The sequence below is a fragment of the Chenopodium album genome, chromosome 3, assembly GCF_948465745.1.
Source record: "Chenopodium album chromosome 3, dcCheAlbu1.1, whole genome shotgun sequence".
Lineage (NCBI taxonomy): Eukaryota > Viridiplantae > Streptophyta > Magnoliopsida > Caryophyllales > Amaranthaceae > Chenopodium > Chenopodium album.
In genome coordinates, this window is record NC_137836.1 from 80,803,092 (window position 1) to 80,826,736 (window position 23,645).

Genomic DNA, 23,645 nt, shown 5'->3' on the forward strand with positions numbered 1-23,645 from the left:
GAAAAGAGGGAGAGATAGAATAATAAAGAAAATCTTGATGAGAGTTGGTGAATTAAAATAAGAATTGATGAAATCTGGTTATCGAAAACGGAGTTTTAATACGTTATTTATAGAGAAAATCAGCCAAAAAGATAAAATTAACAAAACAGAGTTTGGCGCACGCAAAACGAGGTTGGCGCTAGACATTGGCCATTGGCGCCAATGGCTGGCGCCAGGCGCCAGGTATGGTTCCAGGCGCCAGGCCTGGTTCCAGGCGCCAATGCGTGGAGTCAGGCGCCAAGCCTATTTTTTAACGAGTTTTTGTTTTTATCATATCTTTTGATCCGAAAGTCCAAATAAGACATATAATATGTCGTTGGAAAGTTCTTAAAGTCTACTTTCCAACCCAATTAGAACCAAATTAAAATATTTTGTATATAAAAATATATGGCCAAAATAGTGGAAGGGTGTCAGTTTTGGATAAAGTTTCATGTCTCATTCATATCTTTTTCGTTATAACTCGGATTTAATATTATAATATATCATTGGAAAGATAATTTCAAGATCTATCCAACTATATAAAATTTGGATAAATATTATGAGGCACGAAAATAAAATCTGAATATATTCCACTTCGTACAAAACAAGGATTCTTAAAAGGAGTAGTTTTATTCAATTTCAAACTCTTTAAAACATAATTATCAATCCTAACTCCATTAGGATTTAAAAGAACCTTCTAGAGTATTCTAAAAGACTATAATCAATCCTAATAGCTTTAGGAATGATAATTAATAATAGGCCCTCCTCTAGATCATTGGGCCGCATATAAAAACCAAATCGGGCCCAGTTTAGTATTTTGGCCATAACTTCCTCATTATTCATCGGAATTGGGCTTATAATATATCGTTGGAAAGGTCTTTTCAAACCCCATCCAACTACACCATTAATGGATCTTTATCATGGACCAACCAAACTGGATTGACTATTTTCTTAAAATAAGTTTTCAAAAACAGAGAGAAGAGAAAAGAAATTAAAACTTTCCGCAACACTAGACTTTCCACACTTTCGCTTCATTCGATTATGATTTGACGTGAAAGGTACTCATCACTGGGTTTGGTTTTGGGGAGACACAAATGGGTGTCTACAGGTACAATGAATTAAGTTTGCCACAAGTATACCAAGTATGAAACTAAACCTTACTTCTATCAAAATGATAAGAATAAGGGTCTGTTCACATTTACCGAACTTAGCTAAACTGAACTAAACTTATTGGAGTTGAACTGAATTGAAATAAATTGAGCTGAAATGAATATTTTATGAGAGAGGGAAATTAGGAGCTGAACTGAATTGATTGGAGCTGAACTGAAATTAAGTAAATGTGAACAATCCCTAAGTTGTTTTAACAAATACGAAGTGCTTCTTACTTACTAGGTCTAAAACAAATCTCATTGTTCTTATTTTCTTCGACCAACATAAGTGTTGGGCGAAACCATCTTATACTGGTTCTAAATTTTCCAATATATTGTGAGAAATTATAAAATTTCTTGATATTGTCATATCCTACCCAATTTGCAACCCCTATAAAATTTTGCATCTTAATACATTTTAAGTAAAATTACAGATGCCATTATGAATCATTACTACTTGGATGTTGAGGATTTATTACCTTTTTCAAACCACTCCATATCAAATAGAAAATTGAATATATTAAAAGTTGCCAGTGTAACACGCCTACAAGGCTACAATAAATGTCTTTTACACATGAGTTAGGGCCTGTTCTGATTGATTGAAGTGATCTGAGCTGAGCTGAACTGAACTGAACTTATTAAAGCTGAACTGAACCGAATTGAATATTTTATAAGAGAAAGAAATTAGAAGCTGAACTGAACTGAACTTATTATTAGAGTTGAATTGAACTAAAAATAATCGTATTAGACATGCCCTTATTCTATAATTATAAGTTACTATTAAGAAATTTCATGTTCACCGATAATTATCAAAAAGTTCTTACTCTATAATCTGTATATGACTAATACGAGTACATATAATTTTATAAAAATTATTTTGCATGCATATGGAACTCCGCCTGTAAGTGCCACTTTGTGGTATTCAGTTTTCACCGGCGATGAGTGCCACTTCGTGGTAGTTATTGCTGGTCTTAAGCCTGAATAAAGAAGGAGAGTTACATGTGACGACTAGCGTAAAGTCACACCTCATAGACGTGAATTGAAATTATATTACATGGATATTGACATATGGTGCAAGTTTTAGGCTAATTATTTATGGTTCTAAGTCTAGTACTACTATAGCCCAAACTTGTTCCAAAACATTCACAAATATCTCAAGAATAACACAAAGAGTCCGTAAAAAAAAAAACAAGGTTTCAAGGGCCTGTTCTCTCCAGATTACTTTAAATTTAGTTCAGCTTCTAGTTTAGTTCAATTGATCAAAATAAGCCCTAAATATCATTGATAGTTGATGCCAAAACCTCCGTCCAAAAAATAAAAAAAAAAGTTGAAAAATCCCAGCGAAAATTATAAAAATGCGAACACTCATCTTCCTATATTCTCTCTCCTCTGTTCTACAGAAATTCCAGAAAGTTCCCCAAAACCCCAATTAACTTAACCTCGCATGAATGTCATCTTCTGCAAAATCCCCCAAATTTGTCTACTGTTTCATTGGATTGATTCTTTCACCTCTATCCACAACTTCGTTCCCTGATTTCCCGTCGTTTTCTAGGTAAATTTTCGACATTTCTTGTTTTCCCGCCCAGAAGAATTTTGTCTTAGGGTTTGCTCTTTGCTTTATCAGAAGTGTTCTTCGCAAAAATTAAAGTAATTTCTTCTCTTTTTCTTTAATTTCGCAATTGCTGTTTTTGTTTTTAAATGTTGATTTTATTTTTCGCAATGGTTTTCGTTTTAAATTTCTGAATATATTCCGAGTTTTCACTTTGTTTTTGCGAAGGATTGCTATGATTTAGCGTAGATGCATGTTGTTTATGTTAATCGCTGTTACTTGAGGAAATTAGGTTTATAACAGTTGGAATTTCTGGGTTTAAGTTTTTGTGGTAATATGACGAGGGAGGGAAGAAGAATTGTAGATAGACAAGATGATGATGGTAGAAGAGAAATGGGTTATCATGGTGAGAGAATTGGGGAAAGAGAACGCGGTAGTAGTCGACGTTTGTCTGCTGAAGATAGAGGGGTTGGTTTGGTTAGAATGAACCGAAATGGTGATGAACAATTGCGTACATTTTTGCGGTTTAATGATCAGGATATTCCAATTAGGGATGGTGCTGCTGAAGAGAGAAGGGTTGGCTTGGTTATGATGAGCCGTTATGATGATGGACAATTGGGGACATTTTCGCGGTTTTATGATCAGGATATTGCAATTAGGGATGGTGCTGCTGAAGAGAGAGGGGTTGGCTTGGTTAGGATGAGCCGAAATGGTGATGAACAATTGCAGACATTTTCGCGGTTTAATGATCATGATATTTCAATTAGGGATGTTGTTGCTGAAGAGAGAGGGGTTGGCTTGGTTAGAATGAGCCGAAATGGTGATAGACAATTGCAGACATTTTCGCGGTTTAATGATCAGGATATTCCAATTAGGGATGGTGATACGGCATCGAAGTTTCAGTGGAAGAATTTGATGAGAGAACCAGGGAATTCTATGGTTGTTGATGAGAGAATCAGTGGGAATGCAAATAATGGTAGGGAAACGATACTTGTTGAAGGCGAGGTGATTAGGAATTTACCAACTAATGAATATAATGCTCGTAATGCTGAATATCGCGGACGTACTAGGAATGTGACATGTGTTTTGGTTGATGATCCGGACTATCATGGACGTATTAGGAATGTTATGACTGAACTTCCAAATGAAGGTGCTGAGTATCATACACAGAATAGGAATGTGACTGGTTTTCGGGTTGAAGATGCTGATTATAATGGACACACTAGGAATTTGACTGGTCTTCGGATTGAAAAGGCTGATTATAATGGAAACACCACGAATATGATTGGTCATCCAGTTGAAGATGTCGAGTACAGTAGAAGCTCTAGGAAACAGACTGGGCTTTCAGTTGAAGATGCTGAATATCATAGACGCACAAGGAGTGTGATGACTAGTCGTCCGGCTGAAGATGGTGGGAGGTATCTGGCAAGGAACTATTCTCAGCATATGGATAGGGAATTTTCATCAGCAAATCCTTACGAGGATGGAAATTATCATAGGTTTCAGGGTGAGGATAGCTCTCGTAGTTTGACTCCACGTTCACAGTCTAGTGGTCAACATACCCCATCGCAAGGAATTACCTTTCCAAATTTGGACGTTCCACGCCAAGTAGTTTTCCATCATCCTGCGGATGGGCTTGGAACTAGTGGGAATAATCCATCTTCAAGTTGCTATGATTCCCATGGCATATTATACTCTAAAGCTGGTACAAATGCTTTATCTATTTCAAACAATGATGGTGTTTATCTAAGAGCAGGGCCTAATTCAAATACAGGCAGGCATGCTGAGTGCATGCATTCAGAGAGTCAAAGGTCTGGAAAGAATTATGGAAGAGCTTTATCAGAAGATGCTTATGACAAATATGAGAATGTCCAAGGTTACAATAACTATGGAGAAACATTTGAAAATGACACTTTAAATCCTGCCTTGCCCAGACATAAAGATGATAGACGGCATAGTTCTGATCACACACTGCGAGAGGCGCCTATCACGGATGGCAATGGCTTTAGAACGACTGCCCATGAGATACAATATGGTGGGGTTGAATTGAAACCAACAAGTTGCTATCGTGAACATCAAACACAGACTAATTATGAAACAACACCTCATGAAGAAGAGTATCCTTATGAAATTGATGCATATGGTGCATCATATGAAGACCAAACCGGGAACTATTCAACTTTAGAGGAAGGAACTCTAACTGTTGATGAAGATCCAGAGCAGGTATTGAGGTCAAGAGAGATTGATTTGCATGACCATCCCAAGAAAATTTCTAAAAGAAAGCGTGGGTTGGTTGGAAAGATGAGTGGGTCTAAGCACAGAACTTCTACCTTGGGTGGTAGAGGTGCTTTGATCTATGATAATAGGCTTTTAAGTGCTGATCTTGATAACGAGTTAGGTCACTCAAATAGGAGTTTAAGTCAGTATTTTCATTCAAATGAAACTGCAAGAAAGCCTAAAACTGAATCTAAACAGCTATTTGGTGGTTTGTCCAAGAGATTGCAAAGCCGTTTAAGCAAACCTGGTGAAACTGACAGCAATGATATAAAAAACCGGCTGAAGTACCCTCATTTCATACCTCGTTGTTATGGACCTAAGGCCTTGAAATTTTTGAAGGGCAATGATAGAAGCACTGTCAAGCCTTCTCTGAATGTTAACCACATTGATTCACAACCTCATGGCAAAGAAAAATGCAACAGCACTAGAAAGAGGCTCAAGCGACCATCTTTTATGGATGTTTCTTCATCTGATACTCCAGTTTCACATTCTGGACTTGACATAGAGTCTCAGCAGAAGCTAGCTGCTAAAAACTCTGGGAGTACAAAAGAGGCAGGTCCTCCACAAGAAGCTGATCCAGACCATTCAATACTCAAGGTGAAACCCATGGAGAAAGATCCTCCAGAAAACTCTGAAGAACTTAAGCGTCAAGTGGACCATTGGTGTTTAAAATGCATGCTTTACTTGAATACAAACCTAGGTCGACAGAAAAAGTTCAAGGAGCAAGGAAAAGCTGGTACATTGAAGTGCGTCATATGTTCCAGGTCTGTCTTGACATTGATTTGATTCTCTTTAAATAGATGCCCTATTGCTAATCAGTATATTCCTCAACCTTGCAACTATGTGAATATTTTGATTAATACAGTTGTTTTTGGCTATTAAATATTCAGTATGATTTAATGAGTGGTAAATAAACATCTTAGGTCCTAAGATGCCTGCTATTGTGATGCTTTATCATTATAAAAATAAGGGTAGCTCTTGATGATTGATACTGAGAGCTAGATGCCTTTACAGGTTTTTTTTTTTTTTTAAAAAAAAAAAAAAAAAAAAAAAAAAAAAAAAAAAAAAACTATGTTAAGCTGTGAACTGAGCCCTGAGACCGAGGATCTCTCTTTTTTCTTACTTATCTATTCTTAGGAGGTCTGGACAACGTGCCAACATTGCTGATCTTAAAGTATTTACCCAAGATTTGACACTGGAATAACATATATCTTATATTCTTATGTCCACTAAGTTTTCTAAAATATTAAACCTGCTTAGAATCCTTATTTTGAATCATTCTTTTGGCCATTTGACACTCCCCTTTTGAGCATTATATGTGTTATTCTTAAATTAGCTTCCTTCTCTTGTCTTTGTTTGAGCTTGTTACATCTTTTCTTTTTTTCTTTTTTTTGAAAACAAGCTTGTTACATCTCCCTTGTTTCTTTGTCCGTAGTGGTGTAAATTTATCTTTTTGTTTTGTTTTATTTTATTTATGCTGTCAATTTTGGGTTTAGTAGTTGTTGCAAGCCTTGTAGTATGATCAAGAATAATTTTGTAAGGTGCTGATGCTAAATATGTGAACAAAAGCTGGACTTAGATCACCTGGATGCTACTAACTGTTCTTTAGCAAGTTAACTTACTGTTGTGATGTGCCTTTTTCCAACAGCTCTAAAGAGTTTATTCAAACAAAAGATGTTGCATCACATGCATTCACATCTGTTAAGATTGGGTTTAGAGCAGCACACCTAGGGTTTCATAGAGCTCTATGTATCTTAATGGGATGGGATCCAACAGTTGCTTCTAATGGCCGGTGGGTTTGTCAGTCTTTACCTGATGCAGAAGCTTGGGCTTTAAAGGAGGATATTATTATGTGGCCTCCTGTTGTAATCATTCACAATGGTTCTGCTAGAGACTTCTATAACAATGAGCAAGTGAAGATTTCAATTGAGCAGGTTGAGAATATCTTGAGAGGTAAGCATTTAATCTTTCAACACCCCTCCTCCCTTTATTTCTTTTTTCCTCCTAGCTTCCATCCTCTTTTTTGTTATCTTTCTTTCCAATATTAGCTCCAATTAAACTGGCCATTATTTTGCTTGGGTGAGGCTCTTCATTTGGTACGAATCCAAGTTTTATCGCTGAACCTGTGATTTAATTTGTCACTATCTCGAGTACAACTTGACTGGTTACCCTTTTGTTAGTTGCCTGACAACAATATGACATGATGAAGTTGGTTTGTTCTATTATGCATATTTATTTTTAATTATAATTTTTATACATCTTCGTGCAATATTTTATAATCTACTTCATGGTGTTGCTTGATCCTTCTCGTGTCTTTGGTGGTGTGTTTCCGGCATGTGCTTCAGATATGGGTTTGAGTGAAGAAAAGACGACAGTATGCCATGGAAAACCTGGAAATCCAAATATCATATTGGCAAAGTTCAACGGTACTCTTTCTGGTTTGCAAGAAGCTGAAAGACTTCATAACGTTTTTTCTCGGAAAAAACATGGAAGGGCTGAGCTTCAAGAGATAGATGCTGGAATTGGGAGCAATGAGGGAGATTCTCAAAAGCCAGAAGACAAGGCTGAAGATTCACTATATGGCTATCTCGGGATTGTGGAGGACTTTGACAAACTGAATTATGATATGAGGCGACATTGTGTTGCAAAGAGTAAGAAGGATATTCTTGCTTGCATGGATACTGCTAGTTAATAGTTGAAGAGAAGCTGTAGCATGCCCCAACTGGATGACTCTGTTTTGGTTCAATCTTTTGTTTTTGGTCAGCTCAATTGTAAAGTTTCATGAAGCTACTACCTCTTTGCAGTCAGCGTCGTCCCAAGATTTAACTTTTTTTGAACGTTTAGTTTCCAGTGCAGGTCCTAGTTAGTTGACAATCAGAATTAGGGTGCCAAAATCAATTTTTGGAGTGTTGAAATTGTGGAGCTTTTCTTTTGTTGATTGGAACGTATATATGTTTACATTAGACGCGTTGTTTACTCTGTTTCAACTCTTTCAAGCATCTATGAACAAATACTTCGTACATTTTATCATCATGGTCATATCTTGGTTGCTATTCTATGCAAAACAAAGTAATCAATCAGCAAAACTAGAATATATCAGCAATATGGAGTACTTAAACAATGTATTCCCAAACTATGAACATAATGCAACATTTTTTTACACTATATTTGCTTTACTTGTTTAATAATGAAAATAAAATTAAGTGGATTCAATGGATATCAGTAGTGATCAAGAAAAGACAACAATTCACAGTGTTCCTATTCCTTAATCAAGATGTCTTGAAATAACATAATGTCTTACAATTAATTATACAATTATATCTTCTTTATAATCAAGTAATGTGGAGAGTATGAATATGGTTATAAAAGTTTTTCAAGTAAAATTGCGTCATATATGACTACTTAATTACTAGTAACAAAAAAAAAATAACCATAATGTGAGTTATACGAATGAGGGTGTAACGCTTAGGTAATAATGAAGGATATAGAAATATCCAACTTTCTGTTGATTTGGAAGTTGTTGTGTGCATTTTTAGGAAAGAAACTCGACCTAACTCTACGTACAATCGTACACACACATCATACGTAAATGCAAAACTCTTAATTCTAGAAGAGAATAAGAGGTTGCTATTATAGAGAAGTTAATCGCACCGCATATTGATTAGCTAAACAACATAATCATGTAATACAATCTAAATTGCAGTACCCTATTATGTACTCTCTCAAAAAAGAAATTCCAATATGTATTAATTTATTAATAATTAATGACATTAATAACATTTCATTCTCTAATTTCTCTTTCACCATTTTTTTTTATTTACTTACAACATTAATAGATATTTTTTGGTGCAACGACATTAATAACATATTAACATAACATAGTTATATGATAAACATAAGAATGTTGTAAAATGAAAATGATGCTAAGAGTATGAAAGTGAAATTTATCTGGGTAGGGTCTGCACTCCCATAAACGACCTCGTTAACTCAACGACTAAACGACGTCGTGGCAATATTCTAGTAGCCTCTTCTCTCTTCTTCCTCTGTTTCTTACAAATTGTGCAAACAAAGTAACGAACCAGAGGCAACCGCCATATTTACAATTTCCAATATCTTAAAATACTCCTTTTTTACACATTTATTCATTTCTATCTTCATTAAATGGTGAAGAAATTCATCATACATCATCGACTAAGATAATTAATCAAAATCCCTCTTTTTATCAGCTATGATTCAGGTAATTTTAATGTTATTCATTTTTTTTAATATCAAAATTTCCCATGAATTTATTGTCTGTTTATAGAAAATATAGTGGAAGATTTGTATTTTATGTATATAAAGATTACAACTTTCCCCTTTTCCGCGTGATTATATGAATTTGATTGCTTTGTGGTTTGATGGGGTGCGGCAATATAATTACATACTTTATCTTAATTGATGAACTTGCAGATTATTTTGCATCTGGGTTAGTATTTAATCTCTTATTTTCCATAATAATATCTGGGTCAGTTGTTATGATTATGTGTATTAATATTATACAAAGTTCTCTTGTTTTGGTGTATATACTGTGAGGCATATAGACGGAATTTGATCCTAGGTCTTGTATACGACCCAAGACTAGTAATCTGTTTTTTATTTATTTATTTATTTATTTATTTTTTTTTTATTTATTTATTTTTTTTTAACTTGGGTGATGATAAATGTTTTCTTGTTTAATCTATTTTGTTTAGGTAATTTATGTTTTGAATTGTTTCCTAGTTGAGCTTATGATGTGGGATTTTTTTGGTAGGTACCCAAATTATTAAAAGTATTATTAGAAGTACAAATTGAGTGAAAAAAGATCAGGAATGGCTATTGCAGAAGGAATTCTGCATTATTTTTCTGGGCCTGCTCTTTGGCATCCAATCCTTCAATCTGATTCTGTTCTTAAATCCAACTTGAGTTACTCAGGTTTTTTGACATGTACTAAAAATTTAAAGGGTTCAAGGGGGAAGAGAAATCTCCTGAAATTCGATAGTTGTTACCGGAGGATAAATTATGTTCCTCCTTGGAGAAGTAGTAGAGCTAAGAGGCTTGGTTGTTTGAGTTCAGATGGTTTAAATGGACCCTTGTATTCTAGTGGGGATGACGAGTTTAAACCAAATTCAAATGATGTTAATGCTAATCTACATGTTAATGAAGTCATATCCAGTGAAAAGTTAGCTGCTGCTGCAGCAAAAAGTGAGAAAGCATTGAGGGTTAATGCGGATTCAATAGAGGATGAGGCGTGGGAGCTACTTAGAGAATCCATTGTTTACTATTGCGGTAGTCCTGTGGGAACGATTGCAGCTAATGATCCAACCTCCACAAGTATTCTGAACTATGACCAGGTCTTCATCCGTGACTTTGTGCCTTCTGCAATGGCATTTCTTTTGAAGGGCGAGTATGAAATTGTTCGGAACTTCATCCTTCACACCCTTCAATTGCAGGTATGTATGATACAGTTACAATTCAGCCATATTATACCTTGGTTGCAAGATCTTAAGTTGTTCATCTTAATCTTTCATGTGGAATTTCTTACATCTCTTGAAAAAATATCATGAAAAGTATTCGGGAGATTGTACAGGCATTGCCTTGCTCCTCTTTATATATGAATATATATGAACTATGTTACCCAAACTCAGCTTCAAGTGTCAGACCAGCATTTTTTTGCCTGAAAATGAAGCATTTCATACTCTTGGCTTAAGTGTACATGTGTACTTGAGGTAGAACAAAGACTAGGAGTAATATAATATATGTGAGTGATTTTGGCGTTTTGCATATTAACTCATTTCATTGTAACTGTGCGTGTTAACCTCATGAAGAAAGTGGCTTATGAATTTAAGATTGTTTTATAGAAACAGAAACAAGAGGGGTGGGACAAGAGAGATTAAGAGGAGGATAGTATGGCTAGATTCTATACCCTGATATTGCAATCCATGTCATAATGTGTTGATTTGGTATATGTGACCATGAAGATAGGAGAGCTTGAACCTCAACACCTCATATTCACATCTTTGGCAATTAAATATGTTTAGTCACTTCTGATAATTCCTTCTTTTGGCTTATTGACGAGAGATCTTAATGGCTTGTGTCATCCCAGAGCTGGGAGAAAACCATGGATTGCCATAGTCCAGGGCAAGGGTTGATGCCTGCCAGCTTTAAAGTACGAACTATTGCCCTAGATAGCGATGATTCTGCTACTGAAGAAGTACTAGATCCTGATTTTGGTGAGGCAGCAATTGGCCGTGTTGCTCCAGTTGACTCTGGTTGGTGTACAAGCTCTCAAGATCTAATAGTTGTTTTTGAAGTAAAGGCTGGTTTATGAGCTGGTTCTTACTTCTATGTTTCTTGCTATGGCTTCCATTCAGGACTTTGGTGGATTATAATGTTGCGAGCGTATGGAAAATGCACTGGAGATCTCTCAGTACAAGAAAGGATTGATGTTCAGACTGGAATGAAAATGATTTTGAAGCTGTGTCTTGCTGATGGTTTTGACATGTTTCCAACTCTGCTGGTGACTGATGGCTCTTGCATGATAGATCGTCGTATGGGAATTCACGGTCATCCCCTTGAAATTCAGGTGGATTTTATATTACATTAAGTCATTAGGATTAATCGATCAATGTTGATATTCTTGAAAATTCAGGCTGATAAGTAGTCTTTTGATATACTTTACTAAAATTTTCTTCCTCATTTCAAAGCGAAATAGCCTCTTATAGCTTCAATACTTTTCAAATCTACCTATTTTTGTAGGCATTGTTTTATTCGGCATTGCTCTGTGCACGTGAGATGCTCACTACTGAAGATGGATCAGATGAAATTATAAGAGCACTTAACAGTCGGTTGTTTGCACTATCATTTCACATCAGGGAGTACTACTGGATTGATATGAGGAAACTCAACGAAATTTACCGTTACAAGACTGAAGAATATTCGTTTGATGCAGTAAACAAGTTCAATATCTACCCTGAACAAATCCCACCATGGTTAGCAGAGTGGATGCCTGAAATAGGTGGGTATCTGATAGGAAACCTACAACCTGCTCACATGGATTTCAGATTCTTCTCACTCGGAAACTTCTGGTCAATAGTAAGCAATCTGGCAACACCAACTCAATCACATGCCATATTAGATTTTGTTGAAGCAAAGTGGGCTGATCTCGTGGCAGATATGCCCTTCAAAATTTGTTATCCTGCCCTTGAAGACCAAGAGTGGCGAATTGTCACAGGAGGTGATCCAAAGAACACGTAATGTGCCTAGTTGCTGAAATATTTTTACTTGTCCCACAATTTGGCTTCTTGATCTTAATTTCATGTTGTTTCTTGTGCAGTCCTTGGTCATATCACAATGCAGGTTCATGGCCTACTTTGCTCTGGCAGGTCAGTTAATATCATCTCAACATTAGGAAAAAAAGAATGTCTTGAGGATAAACTAGGTAGAATGTAACTTAGGACACGGACACCCTATATAGTACTGGTAATATTAACATTGAGACGGAATAGAGTGGGCAAATGTTTTGTTGACTGGGAAATACAATTAGAGTAAGAAGATGAGCATATCCATTTCAAGACTTATTTATCTTGCATGCAGTTTGAGGCTTTCAGGTAGTGCTTTAAAATGTTTTAATGATTCCATTAGGCAGTAGTGTTACAAGAGTAATAATATTGGGCAAAACAGCTGACAGAACTACAATGTTGTTACAGCTAACTGTGGCATGCATCAAGATGAACAGACCAGAGATCGCAGAGAAAGCTGTGAAAATTGCTGAACAGCGTTTATCCAGAGACAGATGGCCTGAATATTACGACACAAAGGGAGCTAGGTTCATTGGTAAACAGGCACGCATGTTTCAGACATGGTCTATCGCAGGTTATCTGGTAGCCAAACTCCTCCTTGCCCAACCTCAGAAGGCCAAGATCTTGATTAATGAAGAGGACTTGGATCTTGTTAATGCTTTCTCTTCTATTAGTGCTAACTCACGGAGTAGGAAACGATCTAGAAAGGGACACAAATGGAGTTACATTGTCTGAGTTGCAAGGCACCTTTCACTGGATGGAGTAGCCACCTACACAGCCAGTTCAAGTGCAAGAATCAGAGCAAGCGATGTTTCATTGACCCAAAAAAAATCAGTTGTGCAACATCATTTTCTTATATATTGGTATAATATAACCTAAGTTTTGAAATACACATCTAGATGTGGAGCTAATGACTTTCATGATTCATGCCTGTGTTGTAAATATGTTGTGGCATAACTCAAACTACTTTGTAATAACAGTGCAGATATGTTTCCAAACTTTGCCCCCAAATAAATGATTTGACTTGACAATACAACCGGCATATATAGTCCTTCAGCAGTCTATTGAGTGATCACTCAAGCATAACCAAGCAGATAGACAACAGATTCCAAGAAACAAGGCTATCTAAAAGCAGGAATCCAAATTAGTAAAGGGATCTCAGCTGGCACAGCGATAAACATTACTATTGTAGCCTGTAGGATGTATTGATGTACATTTAGGAACTATCAAGTTGAACATCGTATGGCTTTTGGATTCCCTGCATAACATTTTGGTGATATAATCAATAGACATCTCATAACATGGTTCTAAAGACAATTTTAATGTAATTAGTGAATTGTATTATAGGTCATTTTAACATCAGTTTAAGGCAAGCAACTTTTGCCATGGCCTAGCCAGTCCATGGCCACCTGTACTAAGACATCATGCATTAGCTATATAGGTAGGGGTCTTGAGCTCATAACAGTCAGTTAGCCTATATAACTTCCTCTAATATACTACAACAATTTTCATTTACACGGGATGAAGTGCAGAATTGAGACTTAACATTGAACTGAATCAGTCGTCTAAAATCAATATTTTTACAATCTTTAAATTCGACCTTTTACAAGTTTATTTCCCATTTACATAGTCAAATCTCAAATACTCGAACCCTCTGGTCCCTCCCCAATCAACTCCTTACATATAGGAGGCTCAACAGGACAGGGTCATTACTGTTGTCACTCATCTATTTAATTTCATAGTATAAACAAGCTTAAAATGGGCACCAAATCCTCAAGTCTGACGGCTCTCTGTCAGTATGGATTCCAACAGGGACTCACAAGCATCTTCGAGAAGATCTATAACCTGTAGAAGTGGGTACACGATTGACAAACGTTTATCAGTATAACGATTAATGAAGTTTTTGCAAATTTCAATAAGAAGCAATGTCTTTAAATAAAAATAAAAATAAAAATAAAAATAAAAATAAATCAGGAGTGTTGGCTACAGCCATGAATGAAGATGATGTAAATCATTGTGACTTCTTAATTTATTTGGTTTCCTACCTCCCAGAATTAGTCAATATTAAGGTGAAAACATGGGATAGACATGTTTGCATTTCTCTTTTCAATTTTCATAATATTTTCCAATTAAGAAGAAAGCATAGCATAAAAAAGCTCCGCGCATTGTATTCAACCCCCTCAATCACAAAGATTGCTCAAAATCAGTGCAATGGGTCCAACGGGAAGTGTCTAATGTTATCTATCTCTTAACCCATTGCAAGCAATCTCACATTACAAAGGAGTTGCAATGAAAAATGAAGCCTATAAAGAACAAACTAGCAAGGAAAGTGTCACGCAAGCAACAGAGAGAAATCAGATTCAACGAAATATGACTATACAGTGCATTTAGAATGCACCAGTAACTAATGATCTCAATAAACGTACCATATCAATCAAACTGAGGCTAGCCACACCAACAACCTAATTTACCATCCCTTAAAAGTGAAAGGCAGTGGTTAAAATCATATGAATATTTGCCTCGTGGCTGATCTACCAAAGGCAAGAACCAATCACACCAAGAAACAACACAACTAACAGCTCTACCGATTCTAAGGATCTCTAGCAAAGGGAGGCAGATAATATATTGAATTTGAGACTAACTACATGCCCCGGAATTTGGCTACGTTTAGTTATACTCGTTCTGCATTTCTGCCTCTATAAGACAGGCCACATTTAGATTGAGTCATTCACACATTTTTAAGGAAAGGAACTATCATATCACAAGTTCATATCTTCAAAATGTAAACTTTTAGGTCTCCACAACCAATACAGTAAACTTTTGGAACTCTTGGATATGAATTACAGAGGATCTTTAACTATATATGATAGAATGAAGCTTAACTTAGTCCTAAAAGTAGCCTATATGTTGGGAGTTGGGACAAATTAAACTAGAGATGCAGTAGGTTATTATGGAAGTGAGTCAGTGAGGGCGTAAATATATGACTCATGAGGGTCAATAATTTAGTTATTTGAAGAAAAACAAGAGTGTGTCACATCTGCCAAGACAGAGAAAGGTTGCAAATAAGTTAGAAAACAATGTAAAGTTCAAGTATATACATCTATCTCAGGCCAAGTATGAGTCTAAAGGGTTAAATTGCAGATATGCTAATCTGAGAAAGAAGAATATGCTTGTTAGAGCATAATCGTCATGCCCTGGCTCATTACCTAACTGCTAGGGCATGAAAATGATTTAGTAAACTGTATGTATAACAGTTCCTATAAGTTCATCATGCTGTGCAATTTCAAATATCATAGACTTAGATTAATGCTGTCTTATTATGCCAACTCTATCAGAAATAGAAGTTTCAATTTTATACACATAATTGTTGCAATAAAAAAATTCATTAACCAGCAAAATGTGAACTCATAATGCATTATCAAACTACTAGAAGTAAAGTGATCAAGCATTACTTTCTCAAAGCCTTGTTGTCCACCATAATAAGGGTCTGGTACTTCAGTTTCGTCGTGTTTCTTGCAATAGGAGCACATTAGCTTAACCTAGATTGCCATCAAAACAGAGATCATGAATTTCAGAATTTAAACACATAGTAATATATGAGCTTAAACATTCAAGTTTATCAATTATGACTAACAAGCATACAACCTTTTTATCAGCATCAGGAGGGAGGTTGTTTCTTTGTTTCCACTTATCAAGTGCCTCCAGTATGTCAGCTACAAACAATCATCAATAAAAGCACACACATAAATTAATTGGAACCACCTTTAACACACAAAGAGCTTCAACAATGTAAAATATCTCTTCTGAACCAAATTAATCATCACATTGATAGTGTAATCTAAACAAATAATGTAACAACTAAATCGGAACCTAGATAGTACTAGTATTATACAGTAATACCCACCTCTATTAGACTTATCCATTGCAAGAATGAGATCAAAATCCCTAAAATCAGACGGCCGAATTGGCCTTGATATTGAAGTAATCTCAATCCCACGCCTCTTTGCAGTTGATCTCATTCTTGAATCTGCTGGGTTACCCTTCAAAATCACAAACAATAAGTCAATAACCAAAAAACTCAGAACACAGAAACCCACATATTGTTTGAAAAAACCCATTTATAATTACCAATATAAATCAAAATAAACACAAATTTCAATCAACACCTCATGATAATCAATGGTGCCAGCAGAATCAATGGTGAAATTAGAGTCAAGCCCTCTTTTTTTAACCAAATCTCTGAAGACCCCCTCAGCAGCTGGGCTTCTACAGATATTCCCTAAACAAACAAAGAGAACAGAGAAAGGCTTGGCTTCAGTAGATGAAGGAGTTTCAGAGGAAGCCATTGATGAAGATGAAGAAGCTTGGATAATTGGTCTGATTCTAAAAGAGCAATTACGACTACTAAAGTTTAGATTTTGAAGAGAGAATTGAGATGGGCATGAAATTGGAGCAAAAGGGTATTGAGGAATAAGAGAGAAATGAGTGGAATGACAAAATTGAGAATTTACAGTTGGTGCCAACACTCTGGTGTTACAGTGTAAGGCCTGCATTTTTTTTCTGGGTTGGAAGAAAGTGTTGTGTTAAAATAATTTGATGGTGTTTTTGGGGTTTTGAAGGTTTTGGATTGGTCTATAATATGGATTATCTATATTTGTTTGTTTGTTAGTTTTGTTGTTGTGGCTTGTGAATTGATTGGTGGGACCAATTGATGTATTGTTGGTTGAATTGGGCTTTTTCCCATGATCCAGTAATCTTGGGTTCAAGAAAGGTTTTAGAGTGGTCCATTATGAGAAATTTGGATGGAATTGGGATGAATCAATGGAAGATAATTGATTATGATGCACATTAATCCATAATACCTACTAATGAATATACTTCTTGTAGTATCAACCTGTTTAACCCAATATCATTTCAAATTGATTTTATAGAGAATGTGGATTTATTATAGATGTCAGTTAATTTCAAATTGATTTTATAGAGAATGTGGGTTTATTATAGATGTCAATTAATTTAATTGGTAGAGTTTTGGAAACAATATGATAGAGTTTTAGGAAAAAGAATTTGTATGGCTTAATAGCCATTTTTCCAGTGAAGTCCTCCAATTACATCAAGCATACCCAATTCTATGACTTTCCTTGAAGGCAAACACAAGAACAAATTTATTTAAAAAGACTAGATTAATTCTTTTTGTTTGTTGGTTTATTTGCTCATAAGTTGGTTATTGTGTACTTAAGTGAACCGACTAATTGTCATGAATATAGTGTTAAACAAAATTACACCATTTATCACGCCTCAAAAAATAAGAAATGATAGGCTAATACTTTCACCAAATTCCTTTGTTTCACGTGGTGTAGTTACATATATTTTGGCCAACTAATGTCACCAACCAAAAATTTCTCCTTATGTCCAACTCCCTCTCTATTTCTTGTCATTCTTGAGCAAGAGAAAATGACATTTGCCTTAAATCATGCTTTAGAAATTGTGGTTCATTTACACCTCTAGCTTGTTATAACTTGTGAGTGTCAATCCGTTTGAATTTTAAACCATAATTCAACTACAAATTGCAGGAAAAAAGGGCAAAGGAAACTTGTGAGTGAGGAAAAGCTTTTCCACCATTTCAATTCACTGTCCTTTCTTTATCTGTTAGGTTTTGCCATCATTTGCATAAAGCTAGACCATCCTTAGAAAAACCACCATTTATGCTTTCTATATTTGACTATGTGTCTACTTTTGGCCTGCTTTTTTATGAACGCTTTAACGCAACCCAACGGCATGCATGATTAGATCCTTATCTCATGCTCATCCTAATTATACTTTCACCATTATGAAATGGTATGATTAAGCTCCTTAATTACCTACCATGATTAGTTTATTCACCTACTAACTTATGATTAAAGAAACATGTTCGAGTACACCAGCTACCCGATATGATGGAGCTTTTTGCATCTGCTGATAATCCTGATATGCATGAACAAGGAAAAATCCTTTTCCATAGATTATATAGCTAATTTCTTACATTTACATTAGGAGCTATGCTTGTGTTACATGTATGAGATACCTAACTACCTCACTGTGGAAAATAACCGGGAAAATTTTCGCGACATTTTCAGCTGCTGTTATAGCAGTGTGGCTAAAATAGCTCAAACTCGATGAGCTCGTTGCCCTGAACTCCCAAAGACCTTTTGGTATCTTTCTTGCTTGAAAAGAGACCCTTACCAACATCACGGAACTTGGGTCGTTCTGGGGGAACAGCACAGCGTATTAAAGCCCAGTTTAAGCCCTCGAAAAAAGGGTGTTGCTTTATCTCTGCAGCACCTCTCACAAATCCCAGACGGTTCTGTGGTTGTTTATTTAAAAGCCCTCTAATCAGATCCTTGGCATGGAAGCTAACTAGAGGGGTGTCTGGAAATTTGAGAGGCTGTGATACCACATTGGCTAACGTCTCTTCATTACTTGATCCTTTGAAGGGTGTTTTACCATATAGCAGCTCGTATAAGAAAATCCCATATGTCCACCAATCAACAGCACTCCCATGACCGTCCCCTTTGACAATCTCAGGAGCCAAGTATTCATGAGTCCCAACGAAGGAATTGGAGCGGGCTTCAGTTGGTTCTGCTACAAGCTGTGGCAATGGAGTAACCTGAACAGCTTGTTCAGATTTGATCTTTCGGGTTTTAGATGCAGCAGTTAATAGTCTAGGGGTAAAGCATGACATCTGCCAGGATGGTTGGAGGCAAAATGGATCAATGCAGCTAGATTCAGAACATATACCGGAAGGTGTCTTCTTTGCAGGCTCAATAATGGGTGAAGAAGACCTGAAGAGTGTTGGATTGACAACACATCTGAGGGACAAGTCAAAATCAGATAGCATAATATGTCCATCTTCTCGGACCAGGATATTTTCAGGCTTTAAGTCTCGATACACAATTCCAAGCATGTGAAGGTACTCCAGTGCCAGGAGAACTTCCGCAACATAAAACCTGATCATGGTTGACATTTATGAGACAAAACTCAAGTATAAAATTAAACAGACACGAGAAGCAAAGATAGGCGACTTCGTAGCGAAAAAGACAGGAGATATACCCAAGAATATATATATATATATATATATATATATATATATATATATATATATATATATATATATATATATATATATATATGCAGCACCAATGACAAAATTAAACAGGGCATGAAACAAGGATATTTAATCTAGTAGGTAAGATGCTAATTATAAGAATCACTAAAGCAATCTCTTCATAAATAGGCAAACACAACATGAAAATTAATAACTGGTTGCTAGTATGATAGTTTACTCTAATGAAAAAATTTAATGGCAACATCATAAAGCAAATCAGAATAAACAAGATATACCTAGCTGCATGCTCTGAGAAACACCTCTTTTGTTGCTTCTGCCGGATAGCATGTAAATCCCCACCAGGACAATACTCCATAACCAAGCACGAGAGCTTCTCCGTAGTAAAATGGGCATACAATGTAGGAAGAAATGGGTGATCCAGCATCTGCATGATATCCCTTTCAGTTTGAGCTCGCACCAATTTTTTTCTCCGAGACAAAAATTCATTATCCATCACTTTCAAAGCAAATAGGCACTTAGTGCCCACAAGCTCTGCAAGATAGACAGTTCCAATGTCCCCAGAACCAAGCCGCCTCAGCAGCTTAAAATGTCTCAAACTCAAGAATCCATGCTGCTTCTGAACACAGTGTACAGCCTCCCATCTTGTGTCTTTTGACATATGTGGCCTATTACAACAACGGCTAGACCCACTTGTACTGCTCTCTTCGCTTGTGCTGCTACTAAACTCACCAATGCTACTTTTCGAACTTTGAGAAAACTCCCCCTTCTCTCTAGATCTTGATTTTCCACCAGCTTTACCTTCATCACTTGGACCATCATCAGCTTTTGCAACAGATAGTTGATTCACTCTTGCATCAAGACCACTTGAACTGAGCTCAGCGCAGGCAATGCTACTATTGGACGCTGGAGTTCTTTTCCCATTTATTTTACCCTCATGCTTCAAAGAAATGCTAATTTCCTTGCCAACCAGCTCCCTAGTCTTGGGATGATGACACGAATCTGTATTAACAATTCCTTTAGCTGCATGAGATTTGCAAGAAGTATAATCAAACTCTGCTTTTACTTTCCTCTTGACAAAGTTCTTGTTCCAAAAGGCTGGCTTCATTAGACGTGGGCTGCTACTTGTATTCTTAAATTTGTCACCAACGACACCACTTCTTAGGCATGACTCTTTGTTAATTGCATCTGTCCAACACTGATCTTTATCTGCACGGGCAGAACCTAAGTCATCTACCTCTAAAACATTTTTTATAGTACGCGTCCCCTGTAAAGTTTTAAGCTTATTTTTCTGAACCTGATCTGTACTAAACTTTGCACTTATGGCTTCTGATGCCAAAGGCACAATCTTATCCTGTGATGGTACTCTGACCATCTTCAACTTTGTCATGTCTGTCTGAATAGACGAAGTAGAGGGGTTGCAAGCCTGATTTGATGAACCTGGAGAGCTAGCTTCAACAAATTCTGGTATTGTCTCAGAGAGATTGGCCATAATTTTACCAGGAAAAGAGATCTCTACGAGATTTCTTTTGCCTTCATTTGCTGGTAGCTCAGATCCCTTCACTTGGACCACTACTGTCTTGTGTAACTGGTTACTTGGTCCCACATCTGACATCCCAGACGATCCTCTTGGTTTCTGCGTCCGCTTTTTCAAGGCAGCCATCTCCGATGCTTGTGAGAGACTTAATCCCCTTAGTGCCTGTTTCAGATTTACAGTTTCTGAAATTCCAATACCCGATGCCTGTGGCGAATTAGCCCTAATGGGCCGTTTCATAGGATTCCTTTGTAAGGCTTTCCCTTTTATTGAAGTCTTTATATTCACAGAGTCAAATAGCTGGTTGATATCATCTTCAACGGAATAAACACGTCCTTGCCTCAACATGTAATGCTTTCTCACTTTATCATTCATATTAAGTTCTTCCTTGACCTCAACAATTTCGCAATTGCCAGTCAAAGTATCCATCTTTGATGCAATCATTCAAGTCTACAAAAAATGACCCAAAAATATAGCCAGCGAACTCAACACTAACCCATCTTAGATGATGTATCCAAAAGATAAATTGGTGCAAGAAGCAAGGGTCATGCCAAAGAACTTCCAGAGAGCTCTTCCATCATATTGAAAAAGGAAATTGCTAGAACAAGCAGTTCTGCACATTAGGTAGGTAAAACTGCAACAGCTACTTCTACCACTTCAAAAAGAGCCACAACTAACATTTGTCTGTAAAGTGACATGTATACAAGGAACACTAACCTGCAAGTATTGCAGAATTTCATCAGATTCACACTACTTGCTACTAAAACCTAAACAATTTTTCCATTCATACCATGTTTACATCGACTATAAGCCAAGATCTAAAGCAATAACTTTTGGATTGTTTCAATTTTATTATATCAAACAAGGGGCATTTTAACAAGAAACAACTTATAATTAGCACCTTCAATATTTTCCTTTGCACATAATTCACTTAGCCTACAACTACCTCTAAATAGAATAGCTATTCTACATATAATAAAGGTTCAATAGACTATAACAAAGAGTCGAAGTTGCAATTGTGAGCATGAATTCTCTAATGCTACGAAAACCAGCTTCATTTCACTACTCACTATAATGCTAGCTTCCAATACACCAAAATGTCCACTCAGCTAACTCATTTCAGCATCAAACACCTATTCTTAAACTTCTAAAATTGACTTCCACCAACATATCTAACATCAAGGTCATGCTTTAGTGGGTCGGTCACACATGAACTCCACTAAACCTAGAGTTTTGTTCTCAAACACAAGCTTTCTTCTTGAAACAAAGCAATTCCATCCCACTCCCCCAAAAAACAATAATTAAAAATTAAAATTTAAGTAAAAAGTGAATTAAAAAAAAAAAAAAAAAAAAAAGTCTATTTTACGCAAACTATTCACAACATTAGATATAATTCCCATAATACAGGACAACATTTAATCAATTAAATCATATAAAGAGCAAATCCAATGTCAAAAATCACACCATAAAACCTCCACTAACAACAGAGAAAGCAATAACCATTGTAAAATATAGTGAACCACCAAAAATCAGCATAAATAACGAAAAATAAAACTTACCCAACATCAAAAATCGGCAGAAATAAAGAACCCAGCAACAAAAATTGGATTTTTTTTAGATGGGTGTTGAGAAAAACAGGGAAATTAGGGTTTATAAGAGGTGAAAAAAAGGGGGAAGTTCAAAAGTTTTGAATCAAGGAAGATGTGATGTAAAGGGTCCGTGTTGAAACTATAGTAGGAGGAGAAAAGAAAGGTGAAATGGAGAAATCACGAGAAATAGTTGGGATAGTTGCGATTAAATTCAAGTGTAATAACTGAGAAAGATGGGAGCAAAGGGGGTAAAAGCAAAGCGAGGGAGACAAAAAAATGCAACAAGATACCTGTGAGAGTGAGAGGCTGTCATCAGTATCACTTTGATTTTTTTGGGTGTCTTTTTTCAACGCAAATAGTGGGTGCCCCATTCAATATGGTCGTACAATAGATCTCTTCAGTTTTAAGCTATACCCGCCTCATCGGTCACTACGGTTTAAGTTAGACGAGTAATGTGATATTCAAATTCGAATAGAAGTAGTGTGATATAGAGGTGAATATAAGTAATTAAGTCAATCACAAAAACTATTAAGCATACTAATTGTTTTATTTTCAAATGATTACTTAAATAAAAAAAATAATAATAAATAGGATAGTGTTTTTTTTTTTTTTTAAAAAAAGGTTCAGATATTTGTATCTCTATGGTGTTCATATTGTTCTAGGACTCTAGGAGTATGATAAAAAAAAGAGTGTGAGCATCAATATTGGCTTAATTGGTTAGAGCATTAATATTGGCTTAATTGGTTAGAGCATCTCTCCCTCACCATACTTGTACAAAAATTCTGAAGTAGGAATCATAATCTCTTAATTGCTTTATTAATGTTTAAAAAATGTTTATAGTTTTGTTTTCATATGTTAATAATGCAATAGAAAATTAAGGTGTAAGCATACTTTGATATAAATCTCTGACTCACATAATAGAGTAACTTGAAGTCATTAACCTGTGCTAATTGATGAATTGCAATTTGCATACATTAATAGCACTGTAATTAAGTATAGGAAGAGAGATTGTCACTCCTTATTGGCTTATAAGTTATACCACTAGTTGGATGAAAGTTTGGAGTGTTTTTTTTGTTGTGTCAATATATAATATTACAAGTTTATATCCGGTTCGC

At 36.0% G+C, this 23,645-nt stretch overlaps 4 protein-coding genes across 5 annotated transcripts; 2 read left to right on the forward strand and 2 right to left on the reverse strand.

The window, feature by feature from the left end:
• Window positions 1-2,499: 2,499 nt before the first annotated feature.
• On the forward strand, window positions 2,500-8,022 carry LOC145624443 (uncharacterized). The gene is made up of 3 exons (XM_081677474.1): window positions 2,500-5,756; window positions 6,641-6,945; window positions 7,338-8,022. Exons 1-3 carry the CDS (start codon window positions 3,052-3,054, stop codon window positions 7,682-7,684), a joined length of 3,357 nt encoding a protein of 1,118 aa, XP_081533600.1. The 5' UTR covers window positions 2,500-3,051; the 3' UTR covers window positions 7,685-8,022.
• Window positions 8,023-8,920: 898 nt separating this feature from the next.
• On the forward strand, window positions 8,921-13,306 carry LOC145624444 (neutral/alkaline invertase 3, chloroplastic-like). The gene is made up of 7 exons (XM_081677475.1): window positions 8,921-9,229; window positions 9,782-10,460; window positions 11,114-11,279; window positions 11,382-11,593; window positions 11,767-12,260; window positions 12,344-12,392; window positions 12,717-13,306. Exons 2-7 carry the CDS (start codon window positions 9,840-9,842, stop codon window positions 13,041-13,043), a joined length of 1,869 nt encoding a protein of 622 aa, XP_081533601.1. The 5' UTR covers window positions 8,921-9,229; window positions 9,782-9,839; the 3' UTR covers window positions 13,044-13,306.
• A 524-nt stretch (window positions 13,307-13,830) lies between these two features.
• LOC145619228 (uncharacterized) lies at window positions 13,831-16,923 on the reverse strand. The gene is made up of 5 exons (XM_081673876.1): window positions 16,475-16,923; window positions 16,213-16,348; window positions 15,954-16,021; window positions 15,761-15,847; window positions 13,831-14,153 (listed from the first exon to the last, which is right to left on the reverse strand). The coding sequence occupies exons 1-5, from the start codon at window positions 16,859-16,861 to the stop codon at window positions 14,082-14,084; spliced, it is 750 nt and encodes a 249-aa protein (XP_081530002.1). The 5' UTR covers window positions 16,862-16,923; the 3' UTR covers window positions 13,831-14,081.
• A 1,352-nt stretch (window positions 16,924-18,275) lies between these two features.
• Window positions 18,276-22,817, reverse strand: LOC145624446 (serine/threonine-protein kinase D6PKL1-like). 2 transcript variants are annotated; one of them, XM_081677477.1, is made up of 3 exons: window positions 22,501-22,817; window positions 19,686-21,554; window positions 18,276-19,291 (listed from the first exon to the last, which is right to left on the reverse strand). In XM_081677477.1, exons 2-3 carry the CDS (start codon window positions 21,383-21,385, stop codon window positions 18,442-18,444), a joined length of 2,550 nt encoding a protein of 849 aa, XP_081533603.1. In that variant the 5' UTR covers window positions 21,386-21,554; window positions 22,501-22,817; the 3' UTR covers window positions 18,276-18,441. The 2 variants fall into 2 exon arrangements, with proteins under 2 accessions (XP_081533603.1, XP_081533602.1); XM_081677476.1 differs by having other exon boundaries at window positions 19,686-21,658.
• Between the last annotated feature and the right edge of the window lie 828 nt (window positions 22,818-23,645).

Excerpts from the sequence above, each read along its gene's own strand:
- LOC145624443 (XM_081677474.1), top strand. The coding sequence starts at position 3,052 with ATGACGAGGGAGGGAAGAAGAATTGTAGATAGACAAGATGATGATGGT. Across the intron at positions 5,757-6,640 it reads AAGTGCGTCATATGTTCCAG|CTCTAAAGAGTTTATTCAAA; the intron begins GTCTGTCTTGAC and ends TTTTTCCAACAG. Across the intron at positions 6,946-7,337 it reads GGTTGAGAATATCTTGAGAG|ATATGGGTTTGAGTGAAGAA; the intron begins GTAAGCATTTAA and ends CATGTGCTTCAG.
- LOC145624444 (XM_081677475.1), top strand. The coding sequence starts at position 9,840 with ATGGCTATTGCAGAAGGAATTCTGCATTATTTTTCTGGGCCTGCTCTT. Across the intron at positions 10,461-11,113 it reads TTCACACCCTTCAATTGCAG|AGCTGGGAGAAAACCATGGA; the intron begins GTATGTATGATA and ends GTGTCATCCCAG. Across the intron at positions 12,393-12,716 it reads GGCCTACTTTGCTCTGGCAG|CTAACTGTGGCATGCATCAA; the intron begins GTCAGTTAATAT and ends ATGTTGTTACAG.
- LOC145619228 (XM_081673876.1), bottom strand. The coding sequence starts at position 16,861 with ATGCAGGCCTTACACTGTAACACCAGAGTGTTGGCACCAACTGTAAAT. Across the intron at positions 16,022-16,212 it reads AATGGATAAGTCTAATAGAG|CTGACATACTGGAGGCACTT; the intron begins GTGGGTATTACT and ends GATTGTTTGTAG. Across the intron at positions 14,154-15,760 it reads GACAACAAGGCTTTGAGAAA|GTTATAGATCTTCTCGAAGA; the intron begins GTAATGCTTGAT and ends CCACTTCTACAG.
- LOC145624446 (XM_081677477.1), bottom strand. The coding sequence starts at position 21,385 with ATGATTGCATCAAAGATGGATACTTTGACTGGCAATTGCGAAATTGTT. Across the intron at positions 19,292-19,685 it reads TTCTCAGAGCATGCAGCTAG|GTTTTATGTTGCGGAAGTTC; the intron begins GTATATCTTGTT and ends AACCATGATCAG.